Raw genomic sequence first — 13575 nt, forward strand, 5'->3', positions numbered from 1 at the left:
GTCAAACATTTACTGAAAGTGGGAGATTTATAATGTTCATACAGGCCGCCTATAGGAACATAACTCCCACAAAACCATTTCCCCTCCCCTTTTTTCAACCACTGACTGCCACCACATCAAAAAAAGCCTCATTCTCTCACAGGAAGTGAGCAGACTCTCTAGTTGTATCATAAAGATTTGAAACCCCAAAGTCTTCACAAGGCTTTAAAAGATTTATGATTTCCAAATGCGCCATGTTTCTTGATAGATGATCTATTTCATCTCTTGACCCCATACAATTTTGCCTTTTATCAATAATTATACCCGTCATAACAATAAGATGGCCAACCTAGATCCCAAGGGTTGGGGCCCGTTATCACCAGAGCCCCAAAGCTTGGAGAGCTTGTGGTTCTCTCCGTCCCTGTCGTCCGGATGAGAACAATACCCTTGAAGTCCGTTGCCAAAAGAGATCGGAACCTTTATTTCTTCATCTTCCTGGTTGGCCATGTGCTGCCTCTCACACACTCCTCACCTGAGGGACTTTTTTGTTCTCCAAAGTACACAAAAAGGGTTATTGCAACAACCTGTCTTTGGTGTGTTGAGCAAATATCCCATGTTGGCACGCTATGAAAACAGTCCCTGATTATTGAAACGAGTCCATTATCTTCAACCTGGGTTCATTGACTGAAGCTACCTGTTGCATCATTTCTTCCACCTTCCTCCTCGCTCACACTGAGTGCTTGTGTCTACAATGTGTTTTATTCTTTAGTTTGATATGATCTTTTTTGTCATGTGAATAAAACGTAGTTTCATCAAATCAAACTGCATTATTTTTGGGTCGATGATATTTTTCTTCTGAACTGATCACTATCCATATCAACAAACTCCAAAATCGATCATTTCAAACTGAAAATACATAGTGTTTAAAGTGGCATCCTTCATGATAAATGCTAGACGCGGGCTATTTCAAACAAATTCGTGTCGGAAACCAAGAGCGCCGCCTGCTGACCGAATTGATTACCACCAACTTAGATTCTGAACCAAATAAATATAATTGAGAGCCATGTGGTAATGGGTTGGAATAGTCTGAAATCACGCTACTTTTGCCAGAATCGAAACTTAACTCTGTTAAGTCGAGATGGGGTTTTGGGGTATTTAAGGGTTATTGTTCTATCTTCGTTATTCATTATCCGTTATCGGTCAGTTCATAATACGCTGCAAAGCCTGGGAGCCGGGACACTTACTCTCAGCCAAAAGAACAAGCTAAGGTCCTAGCCCTGAAGCCTTGCTGCGATCATTGCGAATGCACCGTTCCCGGAGGTACTGCTTGGATTATGGGACTTGGATTATGGAGCAAAATAAAGTTGAGACTGGAAAGCAATATGAACATAAGGAACATGAGGCTTTTATTCCAGTTGCTGCCATGAGCGACACAACAAACGCACACCATGTGGTCAGCACCTCCGCTGGTTTTCAACATCGTTGGCAGCGCGCTGGAGACTGCCGACAAAAACGGGACATCGCTCAACAGGCCGCACCTTGTGGCGTGGTTGCATCGAAACACATTACATCATCGTTTCAAGCTACATTACTTTACTTTTAATGAGTGTTTTTTTTATATATACTTCATTTAGCACAACTTATATACATTTATATACAAAGATAGTTCGTGGAAGCAGCTACGATATCTAGCAAAATATGCATTTTTTTATTCAACTGACATTGGGCACAGCTTACCTTCAGCACCGTGTTTTTGAGCCGAAGGTAGGCGTAACAGAGTTGAAATTTGATTGTTTTGAATGTTTTTTGGAATTCTCACAAAATCGGTGTTTTTGTCGTATTACTGTTAATATTCCGGTACTTCCTTTAGTTGTTAAGTCATGGGCATCTGCGACTGTCTTTTTCGTTTGGCAATTTATGGGCTTCAGCGATTGTTGTAGCTTCAATTTGTACGCGCTGGAGATAATTGCAGTCGTGAACAGATGCCCCTGACTTTTGTATTGTTTTGTTGACTGAATGCAGGCAATAAACCGAGTGATTGTGAAACCTTGTGTCGTGCGTGAAAGAGGGTCGTCACATACGGCAAACCAAAAAGGCGGCCGCACAGCACATGTCTTAACAGCAGGGTTACTTGAACTGGATGACTTTCAATGACTTTTGGATGTCTCCGATAGCTAATATGCTCATAAAAGACAAAAGAAACTCAATAGGAATCAAATGATGACTCACACTACGTGGTAAGCTTTCTCTCCTGGCTTTGATCTCTTTGATCCCCGGCAAAACGAACATCAAATGCGACAGAAACAAAGTGAAAATAAATCCAAACATCATTTTTGCTGTTCCGTGGATTCCGTTACTCCCCAAGCCTGCACAAAATGGAGTCATTTTATTCCTATTGAGTTTCTTTTGTCTTTTATGAGCATATTTGTTATTGGAGTCATCCAAAAGTCATTGAAAGTCATCCAATTTAAGTAAACCTCCCCAACCCTGCTTAACAGATGAAGGCGGTACCAACATTTTAAACAGCAATGCAACAAAAACACGGATTTTGTGAGAATTCAACAAAAAACAACAATGAAATCAAATTGGCGGCGCCCTGCTTGGCGGCGGCTGGATCTTCTCCCAACAGTTTCTCACATTTTAGTCAAAAACCCCAATCTTCGACTCAGTTTATGAGGGCGAACAAAGACAGCAATACAGCTTTATTTATATCTGTACATTGAAGGAAACTGTGTGGGTCAGATCCATTGACATTTCGTTCTGTATACACGTGTACTAGAATGACAATAAAGTAGATCTGAATCTGAATCTGAAATTTCATCTTTGTGACACCAGCAGGTGGCACTGTTGGACTCGTCATTGCAGGACACTTAAACACAAACGAGACAAAAATATTTCAGCAAGAATTTCAACAGAACTAAAAGTGATGAATACACACGTTACTGCTTTTTCTTCTACCTTTTTATAATTTCCTTTTTTACAAATATTGTCATAACATATTCGTTCACCGGACGAATCAAGTTATTTTTTCGCCGACCGATCTCGTCTTCTTTGTGTTTTTTTTGCTGCGTTCCCGAAAAGACGACAACCGAGCTTTCCAACCTCCGACCAGGAGAAAGGCTATGTACCCCAACTTTGCACCTGGAACCTCCCACCTCGAGTGTTTTTATCATATTTCCCCAGTTGAAGATTAAAACACCCCGATTCCCACATTTTTGAGACGCTTTTCGGTCGTATCTGGTGGGATCTCCCGAAACACCCATTTTCGTGAACGCATCATGTGATCCGTGCTATGTGTACCCACAATCCATTGCGGCGGGGTTTCGAAGGAGAAGGTGTCATGGCTGCCGAGAAAGAAAATGTCGAGAAATTCCTCTAGTCGACTTCAAACGACGTCAACTCGACTCAAGTATCACTTTGTGGTCCTTTCCGAAGGTTTGTCCTTTTTACTGCCGAGTTGGAGTTTTTTCGTTGAAAGACGGATAAAATGCGCTCCAGTGAGGAAGGACCGCGACGAGAGGACGCTGTTTCCAAGCAGCTCGGAGAAGGTTGGACATTTTTTTTTTGCTTCTGTAAATAACAATGCTTTCCAAAATTTTGCAAAAGAAAGAATAGTGGTTTGAAATTCAAATACAACTTTTTTCAGCGTTTTACAGTAAACAACTCGGTTTTCACCTCCAGCAAATACTAAAAGTGCAGGAAATCAAATGAAGTTTAGCAGCATCTGGTACGAAGTCGCATCTAAACTTTATATATGTATATATAATTTGTAACCTCGGTGTAGCCGTCCAACCTAAGATCCCCATTCGGGCTGGACAGCATGATGAGGCTTAATAGAGTTGCTGCAAATGAAATGAGTCACACACAAACGTGGTTTCCGATCATTGCTGGCTTTCAACACTATAAGGGGAATTAGCATTTTAGCACAACATGCAACGTCCGGCAAAACTAACACAAAAGGCGACAGAAACAAAACAAGAATAAATCCAAACAGATTCACAACATCAATTACATTACTATGCATGAGAGATTTGTCAGCCGCCGTTTTAATCTTTACAATTAACTTTTTTTGGAGCACCGAAAGATCGTGGCTTACCGTTAGCGGTGCACTGTAGACTGCCAACAACCCCCGCCTTCCAATCACAGAATCAGAAGCCCAAACTTTTTTCCTTTTGGAGGTACTGGAGAAAAATTAAAAAATGGCTATGGGAGTGCTTGAAAAGTGCTCGAATTTGGCCATGAAAAAAAAAACTATGAACCCTGTTTCCATGACTTCCTGTATATATCATGTGCGGTCCCTTCCCAAAGTTTCTTCATTTTGCTTATCCTGACCTTTTTTGAGTCTTTCCTTGCCCTCTTGTAGCTTTCAGATCAGGTTGATGTTACAATGGTGTCCTGCGCATTCCTTTTGTGAGTTTCTGTGAATTAAGCGGTCACAAATAAATGCGAGTTGACTTTTGTGTTGCAGACATCGGTAAAGACCATCTTTCTACTGCGTGGCAAGAACCAGAATGTCCAGGAACTGTTTACAAGATACTCCAAATTGTGTTGAACAGAGCAGGTTGGTCGTTTTACTTCCCGCAACGTCTTTATTTTGGAGGGAACGTCGTAGGGCGTGGCCCCCAAAAATACGCAGAGAGGAGATATGGCAAAAAGGGAGGGCTCCTTATGGCATTGCTTTAAACAACTCGTGATGGTTGCCCGCCCCAGGGTCAAGACTTCAGCTAGATGTCGACACACAATAAGCTATTGTTTTCTATTTAAAAAAAAAAACTGGAAAGATATGGCATCGGGGCGTGGCTTTGCAATGGATTCCAAGTGATTTGACGGGGAGGAAGCAATGTTTAAAATGGGACAGTTGTCCTCTGAATACTTGGACATCTGTTGTGGAGTACCACAGGGTTCTATCCTGGGTCCAAAGTTATTTCATTTAAATCTTATCGTCATTTTTAAAGTTTCAAAAGTATAAAGAGGAATAATATTTGCCGACGACACTAACATTCTCTATACCAATGATAATTATATTGATTTGATAACGTGCAATGATCATGAAGTCATTAACCTAAAAGTATGGATGGATACAAATAAATGAAAAGTTTAAATAAAACCAAAGTCATATTCTTTGTTAATTGCAAGGCAAATCAAGATTTAGAAGTCGAAATGGATGGGAAATCTATTCTTTTTTCAACATTCCGTAGTTTGCATCAAACAGCTGTGTGGAATTTGGTGTAATGGTCACCACCCCCAAATATTGAAACTCTTTATTTGTCCATTTGAAATCAAATCTTTCAATCTCATCTCTTGGACATTTTCCTGATATCATCGTTGTGTTGGAATTTCTTGTTAAATCAACACAAACTTCAATGAATCGCCCGATTCCAATTTGTGACCTTCCCAATCTCTGTTCATTCAAACAATTTGCTCTTTTCTGCATAGAAAGTTCTCAGAAGCCGGCATTTCACTCACGGGTGGATTTATTTCTAACACACAAATCATATATCTCTGCATGCTTCTCCTTCCAAAAACCGACTCTTCTCATTCTCCCGAGTTGCTCGGCAAAGCATCTCCTCCGCCCCTGGGCTGGGTCCCATTGGTCTCCCGTCCCGGAAGAACGGCGCGTCGACTCCTCCCTCCGCTTGTGGTCCCCCAGATTGCTGGTCACCTCCCTCTTCTTGAGAGCTGCCCCACAACAAAATTCACGGTCTCCCGTTCCCGGGAGAACGGCGCGTCGACTCCTCCGCGTCGGCCCCCAGACAGCTTGTCAAAATTGACTCCAGAAAACTTTGGCACGAAACACAAAGAGTCCAACAAACAAACCCAGATTCAAACTACCATATTCCTTTAATTGCTACTGATTTGCTCTCATTCTTTAAATAGCCAGCTACTTCTCCATCTATTTGAAGGCTCTCCAACAGCGGTGGTATCGATAACGAAGGTTCTTTCAGCATTACCGACAGGTCGTCTCCAAACGATGATATTTTGTGTTCTGTTCCTCCTTCATCTTATATCCCCCTTATTTGCTAATTTCGTTTAATTGATTCCGCGAGTGGTTCTATGCTTACTGCAAACAAGAGTGGGCTTAAACAGTCCCCTTGCCGGACTCCTCTTTTGATATCCAAGAAATCAGAGCCGTTTACTCTAAGCCGAGATTTAGGCTTTTTATCGATTATTTTCACCCGTTCTACAAATATTTGAGGGAAGCCAAAAGCTAGAAGTGTTTGCTTGTAAGAAGCTCGGTTTCACCCTATGGAAAGCTTTTTGTGCATCCAAGCTCCGTAACATCGAGGGTTGGCTCTCGGATTTTGTGCTCAGAATTATGTTTAGTATCCTCTTAATAGTGTTTGCGCCCCGTCTTCCCGGAATAAACCCCGTTTGATCCATTTTCATGAATCCCGCTATGATTTTCAGCCTTCTTTTTGCAAGTATGCTTGTGAGAATTTTGAGATGTTAAGAAAGTAAAGTAAGTGGTCTCTTGCTTTCACACGATATTGGGTCTTTTCCTTCTTTGTGCAAGACTGTTACGATGGCTTCCGATTTGGGGGGGATCTCCTTTTGTTGGCGCATAGTTAAATACTTTATGCAGTACCGCTGTTAATTCTTGATTAAAGCTTTTGGAGAACACCCCCGGGAATCCATCCCTTCCTGGGCTATGGATTCTTCTGGTCTCGTCGTTGGCTCCTCCGTGTTAGCATGTAGCTCCTCCACGCCTTCCAGCCTCCGCTCCAGCGACAAAGTGCGCTCCAGAAGTTCTTCTTTTTCGAGTCTTGCCACGGCAATCTTGTTCCCGCCGGCTGCTTCGGTATGTTCTGGCCTTCTTTTAGGGATTTCGCGGAGTGGCGTCCCTCGTCGACCGATGACATTCCTTCTGCTCCCTCCGTCGTTTTCTCCTTAGCGCCCGTTTCCTCAACAAGTCTCCCCTCCTTGACCGTGTTTTGTTGAAGTGTTTTTCTTTGATATGAGACACAAATTGTAGCCTTTTTGTCTTTCTCCTAGTATGTATTACATTTGTCTTTGGTGATTTTTGCCCGTGCGACTTTCCTTGCTGCCGTCTACCTCGTAGCGCCGCCGGAAGTCCCTCCGGCCCCTTTTTATCCTCTAAAAACGAGCATTTCATTCCCAGAGGCCTAATACTAACTGATCAGCCGCGCCTAAGCCTTTAGAATTTTTTTCTACGTTTTGGCACTCGGTGACAATGCTTCTGAAAACTGAACGAGTTGAGGGCAATACAAATAAATGTGACTTGTGTCTTGCAGACGTCAGCCAAGAATATCTTCCTACTGCGGGGCCGGAACCAGAGTTGTCTGCCGTTAAAATTGAGGAGGATCTGAAGCCTTATCACGTTAAGCAAGAGACAGAGGATGGGAAGCCTGTTGAGGAGGAGGACGATGGTCCAGTCTTGCGCGTGACCGGGGTCCGTTCAACCGCCGAAGATCAAGGTCAACCTGAGGACGACGGTCGGCAGGAGCTTCTAAGAATCAGCTCCCATCAACACGTGGAAAAGGATGAGGACAACACGTCCCGCTCCGCAAACGCTGAAGGCGGTAACACATGTTCTCAGTGTGGGAAAACGTTTCGAAGCAAGGCTTATATGAAGTTGCATATGAAATTCCATGCTGGTGAGAAGCCTTTTTCTTGCTCAGTTTGTGGTAAAAAATTCACCCAGCGTTGCGACTTAAAAATACATTCCAGAACCCACACTGGCGAGAAGCCTTTTTCTTGTTCAGTTTGCGGTCAACAATTCACCCGAAATGGACACTTGAAATCACACAAACTAATACACAGTGGTGAGAAGCCTTTTTCCTGCTCAGTTTGCGGTAAAAGATTCACTTTAAGTGGATACTTAAAAAGACACACCAGAACCCACACTGGCGAGAAGCCTTTTTCCTGCTCAGTTTGCGGTAAAAGATTCACTAACAGTGGGGACTTAAAAAGTCACACCAGAACCCACACTGGCGAGAAGCCTTTTTCCTGCTCAGTTTGCGGTAAAAGATTCACTAACAGTGGGGACTTAAAAATACACACCAGAACCCACACTGGGGAGAAGCGTTTTTCTTGTTCAGTTTGCGGTCAACAATTCACCCGTAATGGACAATTGAAATCACACCAACTAATACACGGTGGTGAGAAGCCTTTTTCCTGCTCAGTATGCGGTCAAAGATTCACTACATGTGGGAACTTAAAAATACACACCAGAACCCACACTGGCGAGAAGCCTTTTTCCTGCTCAGTTTGTGGTCAAAGATTCACCACAAGTGGGAGCTTAAAAATACACACCAGAACCCACACTGGCGAGAAGCCTTTTTCCTGCTCAGTTTGTGGTCAAAGATTCACCGAAAATAGGAGCTTAAAAAACCACATTAGAACCAACACTGGCGAGAAGCCTTTTTCCTGCTCAGTTTGTGGTCAAAGATTCACCACAAGTGGGAGCTTAAAAATACACACCAGAACCCACACTGGCGAGAAGCCTTTTTCCTGCTCAGTTTGCGGTAAAAGATTCACTAACAGTGGGGACTTAAAAATTCACACCAGAACCCACACTGGCAAGAAGCCTTTTTCCTGCTTAATTTGTGGTAAAAGATTCATTCAAAATGGGAGCTTAAAAATGCACACCAGAACCCACACTGGGGAGAAGCCTTTTTCTTGTTCAGTTTGCGGTCAACAATTCACCCGTAATGGACAATTGAAATCACACCAACTAATACACGGTGGTGAGAAGCCTTTTTCCTGCTCAGTATGCGGTCAAAGATTCACTACATGTGGGAACTTAAAAATACACACCAGAACCCACACTGGCGAGAAGCCTTTTTCCTGCTCAGTTTGTGGTCAAAGATTCACCACAAGTGGGAGCTTAAAAATACACACCAGAACCCACACTGGCGAGAAGCCTTTTTCCTGCTCAGTTTGTGGTCAAAGATTCACCTTAAGTAGGAGCTTAAAAAACCACATTAGAACCCACACTGGCGAGAAGCCTTTTTCCTGCTCAATTTGTGGTAAAAAATTCACCCTGAATGGGCACTTAAAAATACACACAAGAACCCACACTGGCAAGAAGCCTTTTTCTTGCTCAGTTTGTGGTCAAAAATTTGCCCAAAATGAAAACTTGATAAAACACCAACTAACCCACAATGGCGAGAAGCCTTTTGCTTGTTTAGTTTGCGGTCAAAGATTCACTACAAGTCAGAAATTAAAAAGACACACATTAACCCACACTGAAGAGAAGCCTTTGACCTGTTGACATTGTGGTGAAAAACAAAATATCTATATTGTCAAGTCATTTTTTATTTGTGACGCCCTTAATCACAAGAGTCTCAAAGGGCTTCACAGGTTATTACACAGACATTTTTTCAGACTATTATTAGACATTAGAAATGACACACAATAACCCACACTGGCGAGAAGATTTTTGCCTGCTCAGTTTGTGGTCAAAAATTCACTAAGAGTAGTAAAACATTCAATTGGCTAAGTATCCTACAGGTCGTCTATAGGAACATAACGGCCACAAAACCATTTGCCCTCACCTTTTTTCAACCACTGACTGCTACCACGTCAAAAAAGCCACATTCATTCATTCACAGGAAATGATTAGACTCTCCAGTTGTATCATAAAGATTTGTGACCCCAAAGTCTTCATACGGATTCAAAAGATTCATGATTTGCATATGCGTCATGTTTCTTGATAGATGATCTATTTCCTCGTGTGCCCGCATACAATTTTGCCTGTTATTAACAAGTATATTATATATATTATTATAACAATAAAATGGCCGACCTAGGTCCCCAGGGTTGGGGCCTGTTCTCACCAGAGCCCCAAAGCTTGGAGAGCTTGTGGCTCTCTCCGTCCCTGTCGTTCGGATGAGAACAATCCCTGTGATGTCCACCGCCAAAAGAGATAGGAAGCTTTATTTCTTCATCTTCCTGCTTGGCCGTGTGCTGCTTCTCACACACTCCTCCCCTGAGTGACTTTTTTGTTCTCAAAAGTACACAAAAATGGTTATTGCAGCACCCTCTTTGGTGTTTTGGGCAAATATCCCATGTTGGCAGGCTATGAAAACAATCCCTGATCATTGAAATGAGGGTCTTATCTTCAAACCGGGTTCATTGATCGGTACTGTTAACCTGTTGCATCATTTCTTCCACCTTCCAACCCTGAGTGCTTGTGTCAACTATGTGTTTTATTCTTTCGTTTGATTCAATTTTCTTTGTCTTGTGAATAAAACGTAGTTTCATCAAATCAAACTGCATTATTTTTGGGTCGATGTTATTTTTCTTCTGGTCCGATCAATCATTATCCACATCAACGAACTCCAAAATCGATCATTTAAAGTTGTATTTAAAGTTGCATCCTTCATGATAAATGCTAGACGCGGGCTATTTCAAAAGAATTTGTGTCGGAAACCGAGAGCGCCGCCTACTGATGGAATTGGTAACCACCAACTTAGATTCCGAACCAAATAAATACAATTGAAAGCCATGTGGTAATGGGTTGTTATTATGGCCATGAAAGAGTCTGAAATCACGTTACTTTTGCCAAAAAGAAGACCATCTTCCTACTGCGTGGCAGGAACCAGAGTGTCCAGGAACTGTTTACTCCAAATTGTGTTGAACAGAGCAGGTTGGTTGTTCTACTTTCCGCAACGTCCTTATTCCGGAGGGAACGTCGTTGGGCGTGGCCCCAAAAAATACGCAGCGAGGAGATATGGCAAAAAGAGAAAGCTCCTTATCGCATTGCTTTAAACAACTCATGATGGTTGCCCGCCCCCGGGTCAAGACTTCCGCCAGATGTCTACGCACAATAAGCTTTTGTCAGCTCAAACAATGTTTGCTTCAATTTCATTTCAAGTTCAACTTTCCATTTCCTTTTCTTTCCGCTTGACCGAATTGTCTAGAAATTGACGTCGACGCGTAGGGATGCGCAAACCGAAGCGGACATTCTGTCACGTGGTCACCGTGGCGACGCGACGTTTACTTTCAAAACCGGGCACCGCTTGGGTATTTTTACCTTGTGTATTTTCACACCCTGAGGGCGCTGTCTCCCAAGTTGGTTTTAGATGACCGCAATCAAACGAGAGGCGCCCGAAAGTCATCGAGGATGATTTTGGGGGGAAGATCACCAAAACGTCTGATATTACCCCCAAAAGTTTCGAGTAATGATGCTCAGACCTGCGACCTCCCGTTCCGGGGAGCGGGCGCCCAACCCTCAGGCCACCGAGCCGGTCTACCTCCGTTGCTTCCAAAAGCGACAATTTGAAGATAATCGGAGACTTTTATGGGCGCGAAAATCCGGTATTGAGGGTTTATACCGAGTGACGGCGGTAAGTAGGGCTGCACGATGAAGCGAAATCCGATCCGTACGGCGACGTGACCCGCCAAACGCAACGGTGCAGGTTTTCGGCCTGTCGGGTTCAAACTTTTTGTGGAACGATGCACGAGTGAGCTCATGGGTCTTAAGGTCTTTGACTCTTCAGGAATCAAGTGTCTTGAGTTCATCATGATTTCTTGATTAATTCTTAACCTGAATGCTTGATCATTAAATTGTACTCTTCATTAAGGGGTGCAGTACATCTATCGTCGTAGTAGCATACTCTACAGAGAGGATTGTAGTCGTATTTAATTTTTCCGACGCTTTGAAGCGTAACACTCCGTACTTGTATCATGTCACACTGCGCGTACTTGACGTATAGGTTGGCGCCGACACACTACCATACAGAATAATACGGCGGATTAAGGAAACAAAATGTCCGGTCCCATTCCTCCCACTTGGCCCTGAGAACCCTCCAGTGAGGTCTTCCCACAGGGAAGTCCCCTCAATAAGAGAAGTGCAGGTGAACATCGTCGCCTAAGAAATGGGACGGCACTTGCGAGGTCCCAGTCCAGTCGATGGCGGTAATACTAAACGGCTGTTTATCTCAGTGACGTATTGGCCCACGTCGCACCTAAACGACTCGAGTCTTAACCTGCGTCGAGGCAGTCGGAGGGTCCGTGCGACGTTGAAAATGCTGCCCGGAAGCTCACGGCCTTTTCCGTCTCTCCGATCAACGGAGGAGAAATGCGCTAAACTGAAGACTTGAAGATTTGGGGTTTGGCGCCGGATCGGGAGATGCCGACGACGTGCCCGGCGGTGTGGATGGTGTAGTGGCGGCTCGTTCTTCCGCGGGACGTTCTACGTTGGTCTTTAGGTTGGGTAGAAAAAACAAGAATAATTACGTCATGCCAGTGTATCGTCCAAAAACAATAAGGTGCTGGTGGGTTCAGTTCCTGCTCCTCTCAACTTGCCACTGGCGGTTCTACGGGTTCAGATGGGATGAATGACGCCACCAATACTGGTGGGTCAACGGATGGCCTACCGCCAAGAACCGCACGCGCGGCCTCGTGATAACGCCATTTTGATCCCGTCTGTTCTCCGATACAAGTGATCTGATGAGCTTATAACTCGAGTGTGAGGGAAGAGGTGAAAATGTCAGAGTTGAATAATGCAGAAAACGAAAGAGAGTGTCAAGAGAGGATTGGGGGAGAGTATGAATGGAGTAGTAGAAGGGAAGTGGAGAATGTGGAAATGGAATGGAGGTGATTTAAAGAAGCAGTGTTGATAAGTGCGAAAGAAGTGTGCGGAATGAAAAAAGTTGTTCGAGGTGTTAGGAAAGGAAGTGAATGGCGGAATGAGGAGGTATCAGGGCCTGTGACATAGAAGAGACGTACCTTTGAGGAGAGGCTGCAAGATAAGAGTGCCGTGAAGTGAAGAAAAGGTTGGTAAAAGTCGAAAAGGAAAGCAAATGATGAATGGTGTCGAAAGATAGGAGTGAACTTTGAGCAAAGGAGAAAAGTGTTCTGGAAAGAAGTGAAAAGAGTAAGAAACGATGAGTGTGGAAAGGAAGAGAAAGTGAAAGATAAGGATGGTAGATTGCTGGTTGGCAGTCAGGACGGGATGAGTATTTTGAGGAGTTGCTCAATGTGGAGGACGGGAGAGAAGTGAGAGTCCAGGCGATCGACGGTATGGAGAGAATGCCCGTGTTGGGTGATTGAAATGTGAAGCCTGTCAACATGGGAGGTGCAAGAGGCAGTGAAAGAAATGAAGGCACCTGGGTTGGATGGCTGTACTGCTGAATGCTTGAAGAAAGCTGGCACGGACATGATTGACTGGTCAGTAGGCTTGTATGCTTTTTAAGTGGTGTGGTTCCTGTTGATTGGTGGAGTGCATGTGTGGTGCCATTTTATAAGGGCAAAGGTGATAAGTATGAATGTTGCAATTTGAGTGGTATCTGTTTGTTGTCTGTGGTAAGCTGTATGGAAGAGTCTTGATCAAGAGAGCGAGAGAAAAGAACGAATGAGGTGGTGATGGAGGAGCAGAGTGGTTTCAGGAAAAAAAGAGGATGTGTGGATCAGGTGTTTGCAGTATGACAGGAGCGTGAGAGATATTTTGCAAAAGGTAAGAATGTTTATTTGGCTTTCATGGACTTGGAAAAGGCGTAGGACAGAGTTGATGGAGAGGCGTTGTGGGAAGTGATGGTAATGTATGGAGTAGGTGGAAAGTTGTTGGAAGCATTGAAGAGTTTTTATATGAACAGCAGAGCATGTGTAAGAGTAGGGAGTGAGACAAGT

The 13575-nt window shown here is 43.6% G+C and overlaps 3 protein-coding genes across 3 annotated transcripts in view; 1 reads left to right on the forward strand and 2 right to left on the reverse strand.

Annotated features, from left to right (window-relative positions):
- Positions 1–10121, forward strand: part of LOC148368226 (uncharacterized) — a 29325-nt gene extending 19204 nt beyond the window's left edge. The window contains exons 4-5 of the mRNA XM_088329632.1: positions 7813–8465; positions 8712–10121. Of these exons, the coding sequence (XP_088185758.1) occupies positions 7813–8465; positions 8712–9214 (1156 nt within the window). The 3' untranslated portion in view covers positions 9215–10121. The remainder of the gene's footprint in view (positions 1–7812; positions 8466–8711) is intronic.
- LOC148368215 (uncharacterized) overlaps positions 1–13575 on the reverse strand; it is a 359448-nt gene that overhangs the window by 186075 nt on the left and 159798 nt on the right. The gene's annotated exons all lie outside the window — the stretch shown is intronic.
- LOC148368220 (uncharacterized) overlaps positions 1–13575 on the reverse strand; it is a 306344-nt gene that overhangs the window by 118179 nt on the left and 174590 nt on the right. The gene's annotated exons all lie outside the window — the stretch shown is intronic.

This window comes from Urocampus carinirostris, chromosome 3 (assembly GCF_059441175.1).
Source record: "Urocampus carinirostris isolate Australia breed hairy pipefish chromosome 3, RoL_Ucar_1.0, whole genome shotgun sequence".
NCBI lineage: Eukaryota > Metazoa > Chordata > Actinopteri > Syngnathiformes > Syngnathidae > Urocampus > Urocampus carinirostris.